General features: G+C 38.2%; 2 protein-coding genes across 5 annotated transcripts in view; one reads left to right on the top strand and one right to left on the bottom strand.

Annotated features, from left to right (window-relative positions):
• Positions 1–1,311, top strand: part of kif20a (kinesin family member 20A) — a 38,907-nt gene extending 37,596 nt beyond the window's left edge. For all 4 annotated transcript variants that reach the window (XM_073067821.1, XM_073067824.1, XM_073067823.1 and 1 more), the window contains one exon: positions 1–1,311. In XM_073067821.1, coding sequence (XP_072923922.1) covers positions 1–321 — 321 coding nt within the window. In that variant the 3' untranslated portion in view covers positions 322–1,311.
• The window catches only part of cdc23 (CDC23 (cell division cycle 23, yeast, homolog)), a 27,725-nt gene continuing 5,792 nt past the window's right edge, over positions 1,288–23,220 (bottom strand). Inside the window, exons 4-16 of the mRNA XM_073067825.1 lie at positions 22,442–22,484; positions 20,034–20,139; positions 17,602–17,734; positions 16,771–16,948; positions 13,515–13,612; positions 12,125–12,206; positions 10,222–10,375; positions 5,673–5,792; positions 4,278–4,353; positions 3,716–3,777; positions 3,416–3,494; positions 2,460–2,579; positions 1,288–2,029 (exon numbers count right to left, since the gene is read on the bottom strand). Of these exons, the coding sequence (XP_072923926.1) occupies positions 1,862–2,029; positions 2,460–2,579; positions 3,416–3,494; positions 3,716–3,777; positions 4,278–4,353; positions 5,673–5,792; positions 10,222–10,375; positions 12,125–12,206; positions 13,515–13,612; positions 16,771–16,948; positions 17,602–17,734; positions 20,034–20,139; positions 22,442–22,484 (1,419 nt within the window). The 3' untranslated portion in view covers positions 1,288–1,861. The remainder of the gene's footprint in view (positions 2,030–2,459; positions 2,580–3,415; positions 3,495–3,715; positions 3,778–4,277; positions 4,354–5,672; positions 5,793–10,221; positions 10,376–12,124; positions 12,207–13,514; positions 13,613–16,770; positions 16,949–17,601; positions 17,735–20,033; positions 20,140–22,441; positions 22,485–23,220) is intronic.

Genomic DNA, 23,220 nt, shown 5'->3' on the forward strand with positions numbered 1-23,220 from the left:
GATCACACATTGGCAGAGCTACAGAAACTTATGATTTTGCTTAAGTTGGACATGAAACGCAAAAACACCTGCATTGCAGAGCAGTATCACACAGTCCGCCAGCTTCAGGAGGTTCCTGGCTGCCACAAGCGTCGCTGCGCTGGCAATATTGAAAATCAACCACCCCTCGAAAAGAAGCCCTTTCTAACTGGTCTCCTGACCCCACTGAGGCGTGCCAACCTGCAGCGTGATGCCACTCCTTCCAATTATATTCTGCGTTCAAGGGCAAAGCTGGACAAGCCACTACATCGTGTGGAAGCAAAATATCAAGTGAATTATTAGTGGGTCACAGTTGGCTTATGGACTATATTCCACTTGAAAAATAGGTTCAATAAACTACGTATTTATAATAAGGATTTTCTCCATAGTTATCTGACAGTTAAGATGGTAAAGGCGTTGTTTCCTTTTATATAAAATTTCTCGAATGAGTGGATATGGTGTGTTGGAAGACTGTGCCAGAAAGTGTTTGTTTATGCTGCCTGAAGAATCTATTTTTCAATTTGTATTTTCTGCCTTGCAGCATCTGTTGACATGCATAACAAGCAACATCAAGGCATTAAATTGTTTATAGGGAATTAAGTGTGAATGGGCAAGAATGATCACTTTTTCAAAAGTAGAATGCAGTTGATCCACTTGTTTTGTAGAGACATGGGATGATCTTTTGTATTTTAAACGTTTGCATATGGATTAAGTATTAACCTTGAACTTTTGAGCTAGTTTTATATATATATATATATAAAAAATAATTTGAATTAACCTTGTGCTTCCTATATATGCCAAAGAACTTCAGATTATTCAGTTGAAGGGAAACATTTTGCACCAAAAATCGTAAACTATCATGAGTTTCCACTTTCTCTGAAAATGTGAAGAGTTTTGTGTGCCTTGCAATGTTGAGCAAACAAATTGATTCTTTTTAATCTACAAATGTTGTTCATGTTGTGATATTTACATTATCCATTGCATTTGTATCTTAAATGATTTAATGGTTGCATATCACATCCCAAGCACTGTTTTCATACTATGTAATGAACTTCTTAGGCCTTGTGTCCAACAACTAAAATCAAAGCAGTTAAATAAAAAATTTAACTGTTCAACGGAGACTTCTGACCACTGCATTACAAAGTATGCTTTGGTTGGCTGAGATTCTAAAGAAAGCATTTGTAAACTAAAACCCTCCACCTTGTACTTCACACACTACTGTTAGTATCAACTTTATGCTTGCATCTTGCTACATGTATATGAATGAGGAAAAATTAAAATTGTTTAATAACACTGCAGTAGTCTGTTCTGAAGTACATTTTGCATGCATAATCGAGCAACAATGTCAGATAATTGCAATGAAATATTTTAACTGAAACTTGTTTAGCCTGCAGTATATCCAAGTGAAGTTGTTCAAGTAGCCTTGTGGGTTTATTTTTACATAACAGTAGGAATGGAACTCTTGGCTCTTGAATCTTTAATGGAAGACTGGCTACATTTTACAATTAATAGAAGCAGCCTTTTAGATGGTTCACTTTTTTTTTACATAACCCAAACTTAAGAGTAGGGCATTACTGTAATGATTCACTTAAGTTAACTAATGCTGTAATTGTAACATCTTGAACCTTGTACTCTGATTTGATCTGTTCCAGGGATTAAATTCAGGTCATGAGTCTCAACTCTGGAGGTCCAGCTGAAATTCATTCATTTCTCATCAACATTCATGAAGACAATTAAGATGCTTAAAATCTACTTTTAAGTGGGAAAGTAAATTAAACTGCAGTTTCAGTTGTTAGTAGTAGTCTTCATTCCAAACAGCTCAAGTCTTGGTTTTATTGTCGTTTCACGGTGTAATGGAGGAAAGGTTGAGTGGAGGTAATTTTGCAGAGGGAGTGTTAACTCCAGGGCCAAATGTCCTTGATACCTCAGCAGGCACAGTTGTCGGTGATGCATCAGCATGATTTCGCAATTGTGAAATCTGTCTGAGCAGAGCTTTTCCTTCTTCTCTGGTCTGGGGGGAAAAAAAATCACAAAATCCAAAACGGTTCTTTTAACTTGTCCAGTAACTCCAGTACTCTAATACTGGAAAAAAAACCAGTTCATTTATTTGAAAACAGGCTTACAATTTATTTTAATTCTAGCTTAAAAACAATAAGACAATCTTTGAGCTACTTGCTGTTTTCCCCTCGTACACTGTTTTTGTGTTCTCAGTATTGTGTTAATCTAACCAACTGTATAGGAGGCATATCCCAAAGCCTCAAACACCACCATCAAATGCATACCTAAAACCCACATCTGGGATGAACTGCAGAAGGCACATGTTAATTCAGTTTTCACTGATTAGGTAGCTCTATCAACCTGCACATTTTCCAAATTACACCCACCAAATAAGAAATTTCCTTCTATTTTAGCTTCTATAAAGATACAGGATTGAGACTTACATCATTGTAATCACAACACTTCTGTGCACAGACCGATGACTCATCCCACCGGTTACATTTGAAGTAATACTGAGCCAAGGCCCGAAATGCAGTGCTCATTTCATGATGCTCCAGAATTTCCTAAAGATTTGAACAAAAGTAAATTAGAGTAACTCTTTAAAATGGAGCTGAAAGACATCTGAATGATACTGTACAAATACCAAATTCACTCAACTGCAAATTACAAAAAGACTAATATTAGAGGATGTGTAATCACAGCAGCAGAGCAAGTTCTTCACTCATGTAGAGCTGCATTTCTGCAACCAAAATAAAATTACAAAATAACATTACCTCTTTCCTAACTTAGTTTTCCCCTCCACAACCTTCCAGAGAGGCGTAAGAATATTCACTACATTGCACAGGAAGATGTTATGGTGCATTCTCATGCAGCCCGTCGTAATCTGGCTGAATCATTACTAACACCTCAATTTCCAGACAGAAAGCCTGTACACAAATAAGAAAATACTTGTGGAAACCATGCTGTGAATCCTCGGGGCTCCCCAGCCCGCTAATTTTATCTTCACACTCAGGTATGTACCTCAATTTTATTTTGTGATTACCATCCTGACCGTTACCAACTCTGACATCATCTGTATCTATTTCCATTGAGTGACTAAATTATCAAAATTGACCCTGGTCTTAGAATTAGCTGCTATTGTTAAGAGGTGGTGAAGGAGAAAACTTCCTTTCACTCAAAAGCACCATCACAAACTAACAAGCCTTTAGATAGTTGGAACTGATTACTTGTTCTAAGAGTTGAATTCTGAAAGCTGGTAGCTCTATTTGTCATCAAATGTTACAAGCTTTTAAGTGATACAGATGGAGTGCCAGTATCATAATGCCCATCATGAATTCAAGGCATCAGATACTATATTATCAGTGCTGCTCTGCCTGTGAACCACACAGAAGCAACTTACCCCACAATCACAGATGTCTTGGACATATTTGATGTAGCACTGAGCTGCTTGATCAGATTCACCCATCTGCTCATGAATTCTGCAAAATGATGAAAGAAAATGTTAACATTTGGTCACAGCAACACAGATCACTGCAAGTGAAACCTTGAATGACTGAAGACTGCAGTGAGCTACTTGGTTTGCATTGTCTCTGGGCATTTCACATCTTGGCAGTTGAAAAGAATATTGAGAAACACCTTTCACAACACATTCTCTTAACCGTGAAGGATAACACCAAGCTACCCACTAATTGGTACTTACTTTGCTAGTTTCACCAAAGCCATTTTCTCTACATCACCAACAGAAAAAGCTCTCCAGTAACACTGGTAATTAGAAATGAAAGTAAATAAATAATTTAGTTTCAGATGACATTCAAAAGTAGGTTGAACATAATGCTATGCAGTTGTATACCTAAATAACAATCTTAATATTCTCAAGGCTGATCAGGCAAACACAATACAGTGTCACAAAGCTGTGTTCAGTAATGAACAGAACATACAGAATGCTTAATTAGTTTCAATATTCTTAGAAATAGGTGACCATTAGTAGTAAATAATTAATTTGGTGACAAATAATATTCAGAACAATAAAACATCTAATTACAATAAATTTTAAATATAGTCAGCATTAAAAAATCAGACTATGTCAGAATACAAAAGTACACTTGTAAGGTCTTAAAATGTTCTGGCTTTTTATTATGAACGATTAAGTGAATTATGGGATTAAAGCCTTGTCTTTAAGCAGGCCTCACAGTTCTCATGTGGCATCATCACTTGTAGTTACACTTAAAAATTTAATTTCTGAATAAAAACCTGGAAATTACCTTTTTAGCTTCAGCTAGCTGGCTCAACTTTTCATAACATTCACCCAATGCAATGAGCATTCTAGAGTCATTTGGTCTGTGGAGAAAATAAATGCTGATAACTTAGAGAATGAGGCAAAGAATCCAGATGGTATTAATCTCTAATTGTAGGGGCATAAATCAGGAGGTTAATTAGTCATTGTAAATTGTCCTCTGATTAGGCTGATGACACAGGAGCAAAATTAGGCAATTTGGTCCGCTGAATTTGCAACGCCATTTCACCATTGCTGATTTATTATTCCCATTCTCCTGCCTTCTCCCCATAACCTCTGACACCTTGATTAAATACATCCAATGACTTGGCCTCCACAGTCGTCTGTGGCAATTAATTCCATGGATTCACCATCCTCTGGCTAAAGAAATTCCTCCTCATCTCTGTTCTAAATGAACACCCTTCTATTCTGAGGCTGCAGCCTCTGATCCTAGACTCACCCACTATAAGAAGCATCTTTTCACATCCACTTCACCTTGGCCTTTCAATATTCAATAGATTTCAGTGAGATGCCCTGCATTCTTCTAAGCTTCAGTGAGTATAGAACCAGGGCCATCAAACATTCCTCATACATTAACCCTTTTTTTCCTGAAATTCTCATGAACCTCCTCTGGACTCTGTCCAATGTCAACACATCCCATCTTAGATAAGGGGACCAAAATTGCTCACAATAATCCAAGTGTGGTCTGACCAATGCCTTATAAAGCCTCAGCATTACGTCCTTGCTTTTATACTCTAGTCCTCTCAAAATGATTGCTAACATTGCATTTGCCCCTTCACCACCGACTCAACCTGCAAGTTAACCTTTAGAGAATCCTGCACAAGGACTCCCTAAATTGGTGGGCTGCTGGGCAGTGTGGCTTGTTTGGACAGAAGGGCCTTTTCCATTCTGTACCTCTAAATAAACAAATAAAAATTGAGTACTCCTCAATCAGCTTAATATAGTATTAAGCTCAGGTATACACTAAGCTTTATACTGTGAACACATCATATAAATTATGTAAACAAATAATTTCACACATCATTAGGCTACAGTTTGTTTTAGTCTAAAGTCATCAAGCTCTTGATTAGAATATACATGTACAGTTCCTAATAAAATTGTCCAATGGCAAGTCCCCTTTAAAAGTAATGAGCTCGACAAAATAAGGATATTTAACATAATTAGAATCCAATACAAAATTCTCAAAAAAGACAAATTTAAAAAATGATTTCCTTCATTTCAATTATTCATGCAAAGGCCTAATTCAAAAAATCAATCAAAAAATCCTATTGTGAAAACAAATCCATAACTTGGGCAAACTATAGAAAGATATATTAATTCAAGTTTTCACTGAGTTGCAGTCTTGACATCTGCACTCCCTTACCTCAACTGATGAGCTCGTCTGTAATAATACAAACAATAAAATGGCATCTTGAGGATTTCATACGTCTGCCCAAGTCCATACCAAGCTCTGTAATCTCTTTTGTTCACCTCAATAGCATGTCTGCAGGAAGACAAGGAATAATTAGTGCAAGCTAATGACATTTGAACTAATGACATCTTTTAAGCATTACATGGACTACACATCAGTTTTTGACTTCTCACCTTTAAAAATGTATGTGCCTCAAAGGGGAAAACAGTGAAATTCCATCAAAATCAAAATAGAGCTAAAAAGTACCATCACTTGTAGTCATACTTAAAAATCCAGTTGAACAGCCCACTAACAGCTTCTACTTCCAGTTCTTAGCTTCTTATTGGCTTTTGAGAAACACAAAAAAACTTTTTCCCTACCAAGTTAATGGAAACATAGTATTCAGATCCACCCTTCAAACAGCGTTATCAACCTATGTACAAGACTTAAAACCATTAGTTTATGTATTTAGATTGGTACAGATTAGGCATGATTCAACGAAATGGTGGAACAGTTCAAAACGCTGAATAAGCCACATGTGGAAACTCTGCATTTATTTTAGTACTTTAGTAAGTTTAAGCTGCTGTATCTGATTTAATATCAAATTTTATTTGTTGGGTTTGTAGAAGGCAAATAGGGGAAGGATCACAGAGAAGTTAGGTGAGAGGGCAGGGAGCAGGAGAAAGGTAGAACGAGGTCTGCAGGTGAGTGACAGATAATGGACCAACCTTTGGTAAAAGAGCTGAGAGCACAGCAGTTGAGCCATATGATCAACTGAGTTGTAATTATTAACTTACATTTGCTCTTTATGCAAGAGTAGAGAATAAATTTATGGTAGATGAACTAAAGAATAAGGAGAGGCTAAAAGGGAAACAGGTTAAAAACAGGCACAAGAAATTAATGGATACAAGTATCAGTGGCAAAGATAACAATTACTACCCATCCCCAATTATTCTTGAGAAGGTGTTAGCTCGGCATCTTTCTGTATCATAGGAATCGTGAGGATACTCCCAGAGTATTATTGGGTAGGATTTTGCAATTCAGACTCAATGATAATAAAGCAAGAACATAGTATTTCCAAAACAAAAACATTGTGGCACTTGGAAGGGAACCCAAGTTCTCTTGCACCCACTATTTTTGCCCTTCAGGGTTAATAGGGTCACCAGTTTGGAAATTACTGTAGAAAAAGCCTCCAAGCTGCTGCAGTGCATTTTGTAGATATTGCAGCACCATGAAATAGAATGACTGCTGATCAAGTGGCCACTTTGTTCCAATTAGCATTCACTTTCTTGCATGCTGGTGGAGTTCACCTGGGTATTCAAATTGTTTTTCTCCAACACACACTAACTTGGATTCTGCAAATTATGGTCCAAGGCTTTGGGAGATTTAAGAAATAAATTACACTACAAGATATTTGCCATTTAACCTATTCTTGTAGCCACACTATTTGTGGGCTTGATTAATTTAAGTTTCTGGACCAAGGTTGTTCAGTTTCAATAATTTTGTTGTAGAATGTCAATTATCACTTTATGTCTGATTTGTTTTCTTGGTATTGCAGCAGCAAACAAAGATTTAATTATTTGAGAGTTCTGAATAGAATGGATAGCTTTACAAGTTAGTATTATTCTATGGATTACTTTGCAGACATTGTTGAATTGATAATTAAATCAGATCCAGTAACTTAAATTCACTAAAGCACTAAAATAAATGCAGAATTTCCACATGTGCCTTATTCAGCTTTTTGAGCTGTTCCATTTTGTTGAATCATGTGTACCAAAATAGTGAAAAACCATTCACGCAGATCAATTCATTACGATATGGTACAAGGTAGAACATCAAGCGTGCAGAATTAAGCGTTAGTTACAGAGATAGTGTGGTGTAGGTAGACAATAAGGCACAAGGTCATAATGAGGTAGATTGTGAGGTCAAGAGTCCATTTAAACTTGGGAACTGTTGAATGGTTTTGCAATAGTGGGATTGAAACTGGCCTGGGACCTGATGGTATATACTTTCAGGCTTCTGTATCTTCTGCTTGGTGTGAAGAGAAAGAAGATAGTTAAGAACAATGTTGGGCCCTTGAAGAATGAATTGGGTGAAATTGTTATGGGAAACAGAGAAATGGCAGAAGAATATAATGAGTACTTTAGATCTGTTTTCACTAAGGAAGACACAAGCAATCTCCCAGATGTATGGATGGGCCAAGGACAAAGGGTAACAGAGGAAATGAAACAGATTGACATTAGGAAGGAAACGGTGATAAGAAGACTGATGGGACTGAAGGCTGACAAATCCCCAGGTCCAGATGGTCTGCATCCTAGGGTACTAAAGGAGGTGGCCCTGGAAACTGCGGATGCATTGGTAATCATTTTCCAATGTTCCGTAGATTCAGGATCAGTTCCTGAGGATTGGAGAATGGCTAATGTTATCCCACTTTTTAAAAAAGGAGGGAGGGAGAAAACAGGGAACTATCGGCCTGTCAGCCTGACATCGGTGGTGGGGAAGATGCTAGAGTCCATTATTAAGGATGAAATAGTGGCATATCTAGATAGCTGTGATAGGATTGGGCCGAGCCAGCATGGATTTACCAAGGGTAAATCATGCTTGACTAATCTGTTGGGAGTTTTTCGAGGATGTAACCAGGAAGTTAGACGGGGGAGATCCAGTGGATGTAGTGTACCTCGATTTTCAGAAGGCATTTGATAAGGTCCCACATAGGAGATTGGTGGGTAAAATCAAAGCTCAGGGCATTGGGGGGAAGACATCGACATGGATAGAAAACTGGTTGGCAGATAGAAAGCAAAGGGTAGCGGTGAATGGGTGTTTCTCGGAATGGCAGGTGGTGACTAGTGGGGTGCCACAGGGCTCGGTATTGGGACCACGGCTGTTTACAATTTACGTCAACGATTTGGATGAAGGCATTGAAAATAACATCAGCAAATTTGCTGATGATACTAAGCTGGGTGGCAGTGTGACATGATGAGGATGTTAGGAGAATTCAGGGTGACTTGGATAGGCTGGGTGAGTGGGCAGATACTTGGCAGATGACGTTTAACGTGAATAAGTGTGAGGTTATCCACTTTGGGAGTAAGAACAGGAAGGCAGATTATTATCTGAACGGTGTAGAGTTAGATAAGGGAGAAATACAAAGAGATCTAGGAGTCCTTGTTCATCAGTCACTGAAGGTGAATGAGCAAGTGCAGCAGGCAGTGAAGAAGGCTAATGGAATGTTGGCCTTTATTACAAAGGGAATTGAGTACAAGAGCAAGGAAATCCTCTTGCATTTGTACAGAGCCCTGGTGAGACCACACCTGGAGTATTGTGTACAGTTTTGGTCTCCAGGGTTAAGGAAGGACATCCTGGCTGTAGAGGAAGTGCAGCGTAGATTCACGAGGTTAATTCCTGGGATGTCTGCACTGTCTTACGCAGAGAGATTAGAGAGACTGGGCTTGTACACGCTGGAATTAAGGAGATTGAGAGGGGATCTGATTGAAACACATAAGATTATTAAGGGATTGGACAAGATTGAGGCAGGAAATATGTTCCAGATGCTGGGAGAGTCCAGTACCAGAGGGCATGGTTTGAGAATAAGGGGTAGGTCATTTAGGACAGAGTTAAGGAAAAACTTCTTCTCCCAGAGAGTTGTGGGGGTCTGGAATGCACTGCCTCGGAAGGTAGTGGAGGCCAATTCTCTGAATGCTTTCAAGAAGGAGCTAGATAGGTATCTTATGGATAGGGGAATCAAGGGATATGGGGACAAGGCAGGAACCGGGTATTGATAGTAGTTGATCAGCCATGATCTCAAAATGGCAGTGCAGGCTTGAAGGGCCGAATGGTCTACTTCTGCACCTATTGTCTATTGTCTATTGACTACACTTGTTGGAATTTAGAAAAATGAAAGGGCTTCTTATAGAAACATATACAATTAAGAAAGGGATAGAGACAGTAAAGTTGGTTCCACTTGTAAGTGAGACTAGAATTAGAGGACATAGTCTCAAGATTCAGTGGAATAGATATAGGACCAAGATGAGGAGAAAATGCTTTTCCCAGAAAGTAGCAAATCTGGGAATTCTCTGCCTAGAGAAGTAGTAGATGTCACTTCATTAAATATAGTTAAGACACAGTTAGATAGATTTTTACATGGCAGGGCAATTAAGGATTATGGGGAAAAGGCAAGGAGGTGGAGTTGAGTCCACGGTTAGATCAGACATGATCTTATTGAATGTTGGGAGTAGGCTCAAAGTGTCAAATGGTCTACTCCAGCTCCCATTTCTTATGTTATTACCTTTGAAGCCTGAGAACAAGATCTACTAATGACAGAGCTAAAATGACGCTGCTAGTAGTACATTTGCAATTTGTAATCAACTACAGATAACATGGGTTGGATAAACAGAGGGCTCTGGTGGTCAAATGTGAGGATGAATGTGCTTATTTCCACAATGAGTGAATGTAAAAAGTACACAAGGACTGGATGTATACAGGTCTTAAAAGAGCAAGATTCTTAATGCAATCAACTGGAAAGTACCTGTAGGCTTGAATTGCTGCTGATATGTTCTTCATCTCCATATACTCATGGCCCATTAATGTCCAGGCACCAAGATAACGAGGATTTAATTTTAGTGCTCGTTGGAAGTACAGGGCTGCTTTTTCATGTTGAGACCTTAAACTATAGTAATTGCCTTGAATAGAAGAGAAAGAACATTCCATTAAAATTTAGATTCAGTGCAGCAACTCTAAGCAGTTGACTCCCAAAGGCCTTTGGATGAATCCTAAACCACACTTAGTGAGGTAACTCAAGCTAGGTAATAGTCTGAGTACTGTTTTTCCGGGAGGTGAGATTACCACATTTCCCTTCACTGATGCCATCAATTGATAACGGCTAGAAAGTGACAACACAATAGAATAAGATTAGGCTGGGAAAATGGTTTCTATATTGATCAAAATTTCATTTTCTATACATGGAAAATGCTCAAGTAATGGAAGATATAAACATAAATGGAAACAGTACCTTTCATACAAATGAAGGCCACTGATTTTGATATAACCTACTTTTGCAATGCAAATTGATACTTCAACTCAGAAAAGGAATGTACCCCAAAAATTACTAAAGATGACATGAACCAAACAATTTGCCTTTTAATTCAAACCAGGATTAAATGTCCACCTTCCAAGTAGGTTTCTTTTAAGTCCTCCAAATCCTTTCCCCTCATTCCCGTTTGAACATACCTGCTGCAACAAACCATAGTTTTGACAAGCCCTCAAAAAGGAATTACCAAGATTATCTGTTAATTTGTATAAAGAGTAAAATCATCTAAAATACAAGAAAGTCTGCAGAAGCTGGAAATCCAAAGCAACAAACACAAAATGCTGGAGGAACTCAGTAGGTCAGGCAGCATCTATGGAAAAGAGTAAACAGTCGACATTTCGGGCCGAGACACTTCTTCAGTAATTATCTAAGCTCCTATAATGCACAGCATTGCTCCAAAGATTTGGAAAATGTTGAATTCAATGGGCAAGTTGAAACATCTTTAATATTCAGTGCAGGACTCCAGACCATCAAGAAGACTTAAGATGAGACAGTTTTACATTTCCCAAATAGCAAAATCACTGTTCTCTTGTACATCTAAATCCTGTTGGTCTTAAATATAGAGAGATTTCACCTCTATTCAATAAGGTACGAGTATGTTGGATGATCTTTTGCTTGATGTTTCAATATTCTCATTAAAATGTGTTAAGAGTGGGACAAAGAAAAAATAATAATGAACATGCTTATTTCACTGTAGATCTGAAATGCTGCTTAAATTCTTACAAAAAGAACAGAATGGCACATTTGGAGTCCAAATATTCTGTGTCATTGGCTGGTGGGACAGACTGTAAGTATGAACCTTTATATCCGATTTTAATTCTCAAGCACAATGACAGTCATTTTTCATGGGAAGAAGTGGGAGGAGGGTCAATCAATATCTAAGTATTATCTTGTGCCATATTCTTATATGATTTACTGGCTGCAGGTGGGCACTGCAAAGTAGCAGATGCAAAATAATGTAGAAACTCAACAAACAGAATATAAAACTTCCTTCACAAGTCTGAACTAAATAAGATGGTTAAATGGTCATTAACAGATCAACTTAGAATTTTGGTTTGTTTATCAAATTATTAAGCAATAATGCCCTGAAAAAGGATCTAGTGCTTTCCCAACGTACACGACAAAGAAACTCTTCTCGGGCTTCGACCCAGATACAGATATCGATTAATACCGACATTTCGATGACAGACTCTGCCATCTTCTTTAGGGATGAATCTTCACCCTGAAGAAGATGACAGAGTTTGTCATTGAAACGTCGGTTATGATCAATACCTGTACCTGGCCTGAGCCCGGGAGAAGTTTATTTACCAATAATAACCTGTCTGAAACAAACACCACTTACCTATCACACAACATGTTTCCACTCGATACTTGTCGATTTCACAGAGATTATGTGCCAGGTAACTCAGCTCAGGCTTCATGTTCTAATTGAAATATAAAAATGGGAACAAACATAATTATTTACTATCATCATTTGGAACTAAAGTCAACATTTATTTACTTTAGATTTAATCAAATTCACCTAAGAAAATTCTTTTGGTACAAATACAACCTGAGATTACACTAACAGTCCTCATACTTTCACAGCAAAGATAATTTAAATACAATGTTCTGGGAAAATTATTGACTTGGGTACTTTGACTCAGAAAAGGAAAAATACCCCCAAAATTACTAAAGATTAGACAGATTGCACAGTTTGTCTTTTCTTGTTAAACCAAGATTAAATATGTGCATTTCCATGTTTCTTTTCAGTCCTCCAAATCCTTTTCCCCCAATCTCCTTTTTGATGAGAAACTGCACAGTCCTCCAAAAGGAATCACCAGAGGTTGCCTTTTACTTGTTTCAAGATGGGGCTGGAGTGACTCTACGTGTAACTCAGTCAGTGCTGAAAAAGGGCCTCAGCCTGAAGCATCGACTGTTTACTCTTTTCCATACATGTTGCCTGACCTACTGAATTCCTTTAGCATTTTGTATGTTAACTCAGTATTTTGTTCCTCTTACAGAATTTTTAAAAAAATTTCTTATTGTAACTTATTGTAATTTTAATGTACAGTATTACATTACTGTACTGCTGCCAAAAAAAAACAACTTTCATGACATACGTCAGTGATAATTAAACATTATTCTGATTGTATAAAGAGTAATTATCAAATCTCCTTTAATGCACAGCCTTGCTTCGAAGACTTGAAATATGTTGATTTCAAAGGCAAGATGAAATTTCTTTAATGTTAATGCAGGATTCCAGTGAAAACACACGCATGATGGAGTAATCAGTAGCTGCCTGGATGAATGGAGTTCCAACACCACCAAGCTCAATGTCATCAAAGCACAGGTTACTAGTCAAGCATCTTATTCATCACACTGAATCAGAGCACTCACTTTGATCATTAACATATCCAGGCTGAATTTTAATACTTTATTTGTGAAGCTTGTATGGTCTTTATCCAATAAGGTTCAGGAAAGAAGAGCAAAGCAAATAACTAAATTCTATAAGAACTTAGATTTTGTCACATAAAATATATCTACATTAGAAAAATTACTAATATTTGACAACATTGCTACCAGAATATGGCACTAGTTTAAGCCTTATGCAATAAAGTTTTGTATCATTCCAGGAAAAAGCAGAAATCATGAAGTAGATTATATTAATTTCTTTAACTACACAAGATGGAAATTAGTTGCTTACATTTTTAGACTGTTGAATACTTTTGAACATGTCTGTTATGTCTTACCCGAACATACAGGAGATTGGATAGAGTGTCCATATTCTCTATTCTATACGGATCTTGATTCCGTAACTCATTAAAAAGGGTTAAAGCTCTATCAATGTCTAAGGATCGCAAAAAAATGGAAAACAAAATCAGCATTTGCTGAACTTATGATGCTCAAACATATCCAGATTGGAACATTATGAATCAGAAGAACCCTTCATCCAGCAAACGTACGGCAGGGCATTCTTACATACTTTTTCAGCAAAGCACACTGATGATTAAGAAGTTTTTTAAAATCATAAAACTAAAACAAGAAATGTTTATAATCATCCCAATTTCAAAACAAATATAGAAGTGCTCAATTAAAAAAAAAATCAAAAATTAACCTTGGGTACACTTTGTCTAAATTAGTTGAGCCAGTAATTGACCATCATCTTTCAGTCGCCTTCAATTATATTATGGAAAACTCTGAACATCCTCTACATAGCACCATCCAGAGACAGAGAAGCAGTTTCAGCGACAGGTTACTATCGATGCAATGCTCCTCAGACAGGATGAAGAGGTCAATACTCCCCAATGCCATTAGGCTTTACAATTCAACCGCCAGGACTTAAGAACTTTTTAAAAGCTATTATTAATGCTTTTTGAGATAGTGATTTAGATGCATATCATATTTTTTACTGAGTTAAGTATTGTATGTAATTAGTTTTGCTACAACAAGTGTATGGGACATTGGAAAAAAAGTTGAATGTCCCCATGGGGATGAATAAAGTATCTATCTATCTATCTATCACACACAGTAACATACAAAACATTCAATGAATTGGAGGGACATTGGACTGTGGTAGCACAGAACTTCTTCAGCAAAAGCAGATGTCAATGGTAAGAAGCTGATTCAATTTTAGCCAGAGAAAACAAGAGATAGATTTTAATTTGAGTTTTTAATGGTTATTTGGCAAGGACTAGTTTCTTGGTAAATAAACAAATTATCAGGACAGTTTAACAAGAACACAAATTCTGGAAGAACCCAGCCAGTAAATCAGCATCTGCCAAAACATAATCAGTTTTGGGTCAGGGACTCTCCTCAGAATTGAAATATTAAATGATTCCTTGTCCCACAGATGCTACTTGACTGGCAGAGATTTTCCAGCTTTTAAGTTTTTTTGTTTCCGATTTCAGTATCTTCAATTTTTTTTTGTTTTCCACATTAGGAATCTTTTTTTTTAAAAAAACTTTTTTTTATTGTTTTCAAATAGTTACAGAATAAATGTGTATGAAAAAAAATGTGTTACCCAGCCCCCCTCCCCTTAACCCCTCCCCCCTAACATCCCTATTAAAAAAAAAGGAATGCCTGGATATTGGAGGGTCCCCACACGCTCCATGGAGTTCGTAATAACTTTAGTATATATATTTATTTCTTTCCCCAAGTAACCAATTATTTCATCTTCGGAGCACCTATATAGTTAATCCTGTCTTTTGTAAATAAGGGTGCCAAATTTTCAAAAATGTTTCATATTTATCTCTTAAATTATAAGTAATTTTTTCAAGTGGAATACAGCCATAAATTTCGTTCTTCCAACGATCTATACTTAGAGCTTCAACTCAATTTTAGCTCTTAGCATATACACATAACTGTCTAAAAACGTACAATTCATTCAAACTGTCACAGAATATAAAGCACAATTTTATTCAAACCAACTTGAGTTTCCATAATCATCTAGACTTTTATTTTTAAGTAGTGCTGGAAGCACACATCCCTGGTCTAAATTAATCAGTGATGGGAATTGCTGCTAATTGCATGTGTCTGCCAGCCTCTTGCAAGCAAAGGAACTAATAAATATGTTTGAAAAGGTCTGTGTGTAGTCAAGTTTATTGAGAACATGACTACTCCTTTCTTCAACAATGGAAAATGTGTATTTTAGATTTTTTTAAAATAATTTAAAAACAGGTTGCTAATTAAAGAATTTTTTGAGATAAACTAATCTTGTCTGCAATTAATCAAATTTTAATGAGACGCTGCTCTAACTAAATCAAGAGAAGCATTTAAAAGAAAAATCTGCATTGGTATTACCAAATAGACTCAGCGCTTCTCCCTATAGATGCTGCCTGGCCTGCTGCGTTCCACCAACATTTTGTGTGTGTCACTCCTTCTTTATCTGTGCCAAAGCCTCTTTTCCAGCAGATCAGATAAATGTGATTGGTTTCGATCAGGTAGATAGAGGGAAGCTGTTTCATTAGCATTTGGTTTTAAGACCAGTCACAGATACAAAATACAGGCCACAACATATGAATGAGCGGATACAGATAGTGCAAAGCAGTTATTGCCTGGAATTCAGAATGTTGGACTGTAGGTTTCATCCAGGTTTTAAAAACAGAAATGGATAGGCACTTTGATAATTTGTAGAACAGTGAAGAAAGAGTAAGTTTCAAGCTTTAGAGATGTTGCTATGGATAAAGCAATGGATGAGATGGTTGAGAAGCTGCCAATGCCATATCACAAAATAATATACAGTGATGGCTGATGGTGGTGGTGGGAGACTTGGGGTTGATAGTTGGAAAGCACTTTATTATCTCCTTAGAGGCGGCTACGAAGAACATAACTGTTGCTATGTCACAGAAGTGGGGTAAGCCTCACATTTTAAAAAATTTCTTGGCATCTTGCACAAATAAGCTGATGTGCTTATCTAAAACTAGGTCAATAGGATTCCCATTTATGAAATACCCCAAACTCGTCTTTGTTCATTTTACATACAAAGTTATCTATCAAAAAGAGTGAAGCATTTCTGGAGTAACTGGGTTAGTTCAAAATAAGTTACCACAGTTCAGGGTAAATTTATTATTAAAGAACATACACGTCACCATATACAACCTGAGATTCATTTTCTTATGGGCATACTCAATAAATCCAATAGCCATAATAGAATCAATGAAAGACCCCACCAACAGGCCTGACTAGTGTGCAAAAGACAACAAAAAGAAAGAAGAAAATAACAAATATTGAGAACATGAGATGAAGGATCCTTGAAAGTGAGTCTATAGGTTATGGGAACAGTTCAGTGATGGGGTGAGTAAAGTTGAGTGAAATTATCCCCTCTGGTTCAGGAGCCTGATGGTTGAAAGGTACTTCAGGATCTTAAAGTGAACTTTTATAAAGTATTGACTTCTAGAAATTGAAGTTGAAAAACGATAGGTTTTATAATTATTAATCTAAAATGAAGGCCACCTCAATTGGATCAATGCAAAAATGAAGCAACTGCAATCCACTCCTAATACTGACCTCTGACATTGTGATAAGCCACAGCAATTTGAGAGATGATATAAGTGCTTTTGGAAAAGCCAGCCTCAATCAGGTTTTGATATTTCTGAAGTGCCTCTTCAATTAACTGCAGCTCTGTGTAAATGTGAGCCAGGAAGAATTCTTTCATCCATGTACTGGGCAGAACCATGGGCTTGAGCTGCAAGAGAAAAGCAAAGGATACTTGGTAACAGCAATGTGTACAAGTGAACTTTAAAATCATTACAATCAGAACTTTAACAAATATTTTACAGAAAAATAAAATTCATCTCTCTGCCTTTTCCCATGATAGAGAAAATCTTCAGAAACAGTACACTGTTGTAGGTAATCTTTTTAAAGGCAGAGATGCCAACCCCAGATCAACAGTTCAAGTCGAGGTCTGCCTTTCCTTTCAAATACAGATCAGAGCTGAATAAGGGCACTTCTATGCAATGCAATAGTTTAATTTAGCTTTTATTCATTTTTAAATCAGCAACACTTCAGAAATATTTAATTTCATTAAGCCCAAATCCCAATATTCTAAAGCTTACATATTCTATGCTGATCTTTCCACTGTAGAGAAAAATGACATTTAGAACAGAACAGTATAAATATATACAGAATGCATTACAGAACAGCATGGGCCTTTTGGCCCGCAATGTCGTGCCAACCAATGAACCTACTTCAAGACTAATCTAACCCTTCCCACTTACATAGCATAGACCCTCCATTTTTCTCACCCACAGGCATAACTTAGTCTCTATAAATAAATCAACGTTATGTAAATATATTTGTCAAGATAGATTCTCCGCAGAAAGGAAAAAAATTACCTACCATCTCCTTGTCAGTAATGAGGTTACAGAGTTCAAGCCAAGCTCCCCAATGCAGCGGCAAACTATGTGTAGCTTCCACAAACACATCAACGGCTTCTTTAATCAAGTCAAGCTTTCGTAGAACTACTCCATACCTAATACAGAAATTCTAACTTAATGTCATTGTATATAACAGTGTCAACCAATCTATACTTGCGTCTAAGCTTAAATTAACAACTTATTACAAATAGCATATATCCCTGGTTACAACTAAAACTCATTTACATTGTTATTTAATGAGATGATATTGTGCAATTTTAAACAGTCAAGTTTATACATTTCAATTCCCATGCTAAAGTGAATGTCTTCTTCAAATTTTCTCTACCCCATCTCCACAAAAGGTACCGACTCTTACTTGCACAAGTCATTAAAATTGGAGCTCTAAATGTGCACCCAATCACTTTCCCTTTTAATGCTTGCTAGTTAGTTAATTAATATTCACATTATACTTATGTGAATTCCGCATTTCTGCCTTACTCTGTTAACAATGTTCTTTCATAATTCCAGACTTTTCTCACCACTACTCTGACCAGGAATCACTTTCATACAGATTATTTCTAGTCTGAAGAGGATCTATTTGACACTATTGCCAGGTTTATTTTCCATCCATGTACACTTGGGCCTCCTTGTTCAATCGTACAGTTTGCTGTTTAGATTTATCCATTCTAGATCACCTCCTTTTAAAGATGAAAAGAACAATTCCCTCTAAACTTTCCCAATACCTTAGCACTAGCTACCAGTCCTACAGTTACTCAAAGGTCCTGAATACCTTTGTTTCCAGAACTGAACACAGAATTAAAAATGTGATCAAAGCAATGCCAACTGAAAGCAAAACTTCAGAAAACGTATTACCATGGTTTTGGTTCAGTCCTATAGTAAGGAAAATATAGACCAGTTAGCCTGACCTTAGTGGTTGGGAAGTGAATTGTTAAGGATGAGGTGATGGGAGTACTTGGTGACACAGGACAAGATAGTACAAAGTCAGCGTGGTTTCCTTCAGGGAAAATCCTGCCAGACAAACCTGTTGGAATTCTTTGAGATTACAAGTAGGATAGATAAAGGGAATGCAATGGATGTTGTATATTTGGACTTTCTGAAGGCCTTTGTCAAGGTGCCACACGAGGCTGCTTACCAAGTTAGGAGCCTATGGTATGACAGGAAAGTTACTAACATGGTTAGACCATTGGCTGATTGGTAGGAGGCAGTGAGCGGGAATAAAGGGATCCTTTTCTGGTTGGCTGCCAGTGACTGGTGGTGTCCCGCAGGGTCGGTATTGGGACCACATGTTTTTATGCTGTATATAAATGATTTAGATGATGAAATAGATGGCTTTGTTGCCAAGTTTGCAGATGATATGAAGATAGATGGAGGGGCAGGTAGTGTTGAGGAAACAAGTAGGATGCAGAAGGGTTTAGACAGATTAGGAGAATGGGCAAGAAAGTGGCAAATGAAATACAATATTGGAAAATGCATGGTTATGCACTTTGGTAGTAGGAATAAATGTGCAGACTAATTTCTAAACAGGGAGAAAATCCAGGAATCTGAGATGCAGAGGGACTTGGGAGTCCTTATGCAGAACACCCTAAAGATTAACTTGTAGGTTAAGTTGGTGATGAGGAAGGCAAATGCCACGTTAGCATTCATTTCAAGTGGTCTAGAATACAAGAGCAAGGATGTATGCTGAGGCTTTATAAGGCACTGGTGAGGCCTCACTTTGAGTATTGTGAACAGTTCTGGGCCCCTCATCTTAGAAAAGATGTGCTGGTATTGGAGAGGGTCCAGAGGAGGTTCACAAGGATGATTCCAGGAATGAAAGGGTTATTATACGAGGAACATTTGATGGCTCTGGGACTGCACTCACTGGAATTCAGAAGGATGAGGGGGGGATCTCATTGAAACCTTTTGAATGTTGAAAAGCCTAGGCAGAGTAGATGTGAAAAGGATGTTTCTCATGGTGGGAGAGTCTAGAACAAGTGGGCACAGCCTCAGGATAGAGGGGTGCTCTTTCAAAACAGAGATGCCAAGAAATTTCTTTAGCCAAAGGTTGGTGAATTTGTTGCTGCATGCAGCTGTGGAGGCCAGGTCATTGGGCGTATTTAAGGCTGAGATTGGTAGGCTCTTGATTGGACATGGCATCAAAGGTTAGAGGGAGAAGACTGGGAACCGGGGTCGAGGAGGAGAAAAAAAAGGATCAGTTATGATTGAAAGGTGAGCAGACTCGATGGGCCAGATGGCTTAATTCTGCTCCACATATGTACAACATGTGCAGTAATACATGATTATTAAGAGAGGGGCAGTCCATACATTCATTCTGCTCTCTTTTTCTATTATACTAAATCAGATGGAGATTCACCAGGATAACCTAGTAGTAGAGATACATAAACTCGTACATACAAATAGAGTCCAAATCCATCCAGCTCCCGGGCTTTGTGCTTCTTGCTCAATTCCACTCGCAATTCCCTCAAAGTCTCATTCTTCACTTGTCCTTTCTCCAGAGGACCTGCCAAGCAGCCAGAAAATAAGCATTCAGTCCTGGGATTTCAAATACAGCTTTTATTCAGAGACCAAAATTTAACAGACCAATAATGCTGTCGCTTAGTGTTCCCAGGCAGTTACACAAACACACAATATCAGAATAACTTTCCAATATTGTGATTAATGTTAAAACACCACCATTGGTTATTTCCATGTAGCAAGAGGGTGAAAGGAATTAGCACCAATCACAGTATTATAATGAGCAATTATAGCACTGAATGTGTTGCCACGTTGGGAACCAGAAGTGAACCCCTGCACTCTCCACTGAGACACTCTATCATTCCATGCCACAAGTATGGAGAAGCTGCCTGTGAGGAGCAGAACGAACAGCGTAGCTACTCAGTGCTGAGACTCGAGGCTCATATGGCTGTACCCTGTCAGCACTGAGTGTGTGCCATTGCAGGGGACTAGCGGAGTTGATTTGATTTGTTTATAACAAGCTCAATGACCTGAAACTGGCATTCATCTAATTACCACGGGGCAATCTCTGGACTGGGAACACTGGTGCAGCTGAAGAGAGGGCAAGACAGCAGCTTCAACCCTACCTGACCATAAAGAGTCTAAAGGATCCATGCAATCCTTGAGCAGGCGCTGCCTATCCCCTGCAGTGATCTGTGTCAGCCAGCGTGTAGCCCTGAGCTCCACATCACGGTGTTGAGAGACTGCACTGTGGACTGACCCTCCCATCACTAGCCCTCTGGGGCAGCCTCGCCACGTGATTTTTTGCTGAGGGAGGGCCAACACAGGGCAGGGGTTCACACCAGGTACCGGGCACCCAGATCCCTGGCACAACAACGTACAGGATACATCCATCTGACTGCTCAGAATGCAGCGCCAAGTGCATGAAGACAAATGAGTGCTGTGCAGAGCAGGGGCACCTATGTACAAGCCTTCACAACTATTATCAAATGAATATTAAAATTTATCAAGTATTGAGGTATTTTAATCACTGTCCCTGAACAGGTTAGTACCAATCCTGAAAATCAGTGAGCTCAGTTTAGTTATATTTTAAACATATAAAAAGAATTAACAATATACAATTAGACTCATTATCTGAACCAATCTATAATGCTGCAGGTAAGTTACAGAGTAAGAGGTTCATTTTCAACTAAACTCCATGTTTAGTTTTTAAACTTTTTAAGATTAATTTTCCCTAGCAACTCCAATGATCATTTCAACAATTTGTTTAAAGAGGCAGCAATGGATGTATTATCTAAATGGTGAAAGACTGCACCATGCTGTTGTGCAGAGGGACTTGGGAGTGCTTGTGCATGAATTGCAAATGTTTGGTTTTCAGATGCAACAGAAGCCAAATGAAAAGCTGGCCTTCATTGCTAAAGGGATTGAATTTAAGAGCAGAGACATATGTTGCAACTCTACTGAGCACTGCTGAGGCAGCACCTGGAGTACCGAATGCAGTCCTGGTCCCCTCACCGGAGGAAAGACATACTAGCTTTTGAAGTGGTGCAGATGGAGGCTTGTATGGTTAATTCTAGAGATGAGGGGGTTAACCTTTCAGGAATGCTTGAGTCACCCGGGACTATACTCGTTGGAATTCAGAAGAGAGGGGATCTTATAGAAACATATGAAATTATGAAAGAGATAGATAAGATAGAGATAGGAATGTTGTTTCCACTGGTAGGTGAGACTAGTACCAGGGAACATAGCCTCAAGAATCAGGGAGTAGTCTTAGGATGGAGATAAGGAGAAACTGCTTTCCCCAGAGAGCAGTGAATCTGTGAAATTCTCTGCTTAGGGAAGCAGTACAGGCTATCGCATTAAATATATTTAAGACACAGATAGATTTTTGCATAGCAGAAGAATTAAGGGCTCTGGGAAAAGGTAGGTAGGTGGAGCTGAGTCCATGGCCTGATCAGCCATGGTCTCACTGAATGGCGGAGCAGGCTCGACCAGCTAGGTGGTTACTTCTGCTTTTATTTCAGTTCTTATAGATACTAATTAGAAATCTCCTGGCTTCTTCCTTGGTGTGCGTGGAATTGATAGGATATAGCAGTTGCTAGTGCACAGCAGAATTTCAAGGGAATGGAACACATGAAGAAAATATCCCAAGTTCCCAGCTGAGAGACAGCCCAAGACTATAATCAGAAAAAGGATCACATTCAATAGCTTGAGTGCTATTTATGTTAAATAGCTCATTTCCATCACAGCATTAAAGATGAATAATGAACAGTACACAGAAAGAAACCAAGCAAAAAAAATTGCAAAATATACTTTATTACTGATTAACAGAAAAAGTTTTTTTTTACCTAAACTGTCAACTGTTTCATCGTCCTTCTTCTTTTCTCCAGACTAGAATAAAAAAAAATACCTTTATAATCAGAGCCTGGAATTATAGCTACAATATTACAGAGACAAGAGTTGGGATAATCTTTGCAACACATGTTCTGTTTTAACTATTTAACCGTTGTTTTGTGCTAAAACTGAAAGGCTAGATAAGCCACTTCGAACGGCTATTCATAGGCAATTTGGTATGGGTTTGGGGTGATGTACAGGAGAAGCAGGTTGTCTGCTTTCCTTCTTGGCAATTCAAGGAGGAAATAAAGAACAAGCTTTCATTAAAAAGTACTTTGGTATGGAAACAGCAATGCCCTTGAATGAAAAATCCTACTGTTACGCCTGTGGCCCCCTCCTTTTTGAGAATCGCAGGATCGCTATTGATTTGGGTCAGGAGACCCAGGAAATGAGAGAGAGAGACACGCAGATTCCTCAAATTTTGGAATGTGTCCTGGGCCTCCGAGATACAAAGCCACGGAACAGGTCATTGTCTTTTGGAGACAGAATTGTGTATTGAGTATTGTACTTCATGGAAAGCCCTCAGGCAACGTGGGCTGGTTGGGGGGGATGGCATCATTCCACCCTAATTGACATCTGAGACCCCGTGAGTCAGGATAAAAGAGGGTCTGTGGGAACAGCCCCACAGACGCACCAGAAGAAACGCTAGAACTCCTGTAACAGCGTAATAGCGAAAGCCGGTGGAAAAAGCCCACGTGCGTCCTTTTCCATTTGCCTCGGAATTGGTGGGTCT

Source organism: Hemitrygon akajei, chromosome 15 (assembly GCF_048418815.1).
Source record: "Hemitrygon akajei chromosome 15, sHemAka1.3, whole genome shotgun sequence".
NCBI classification, from domain to species: domain Eukaryota; kingdom Metazoa; phylum Chordata; class Chondrichthyes; order Myliobatiformes; family Dasyatidae; genus Hemitrygon; species Hemitrygon akajei.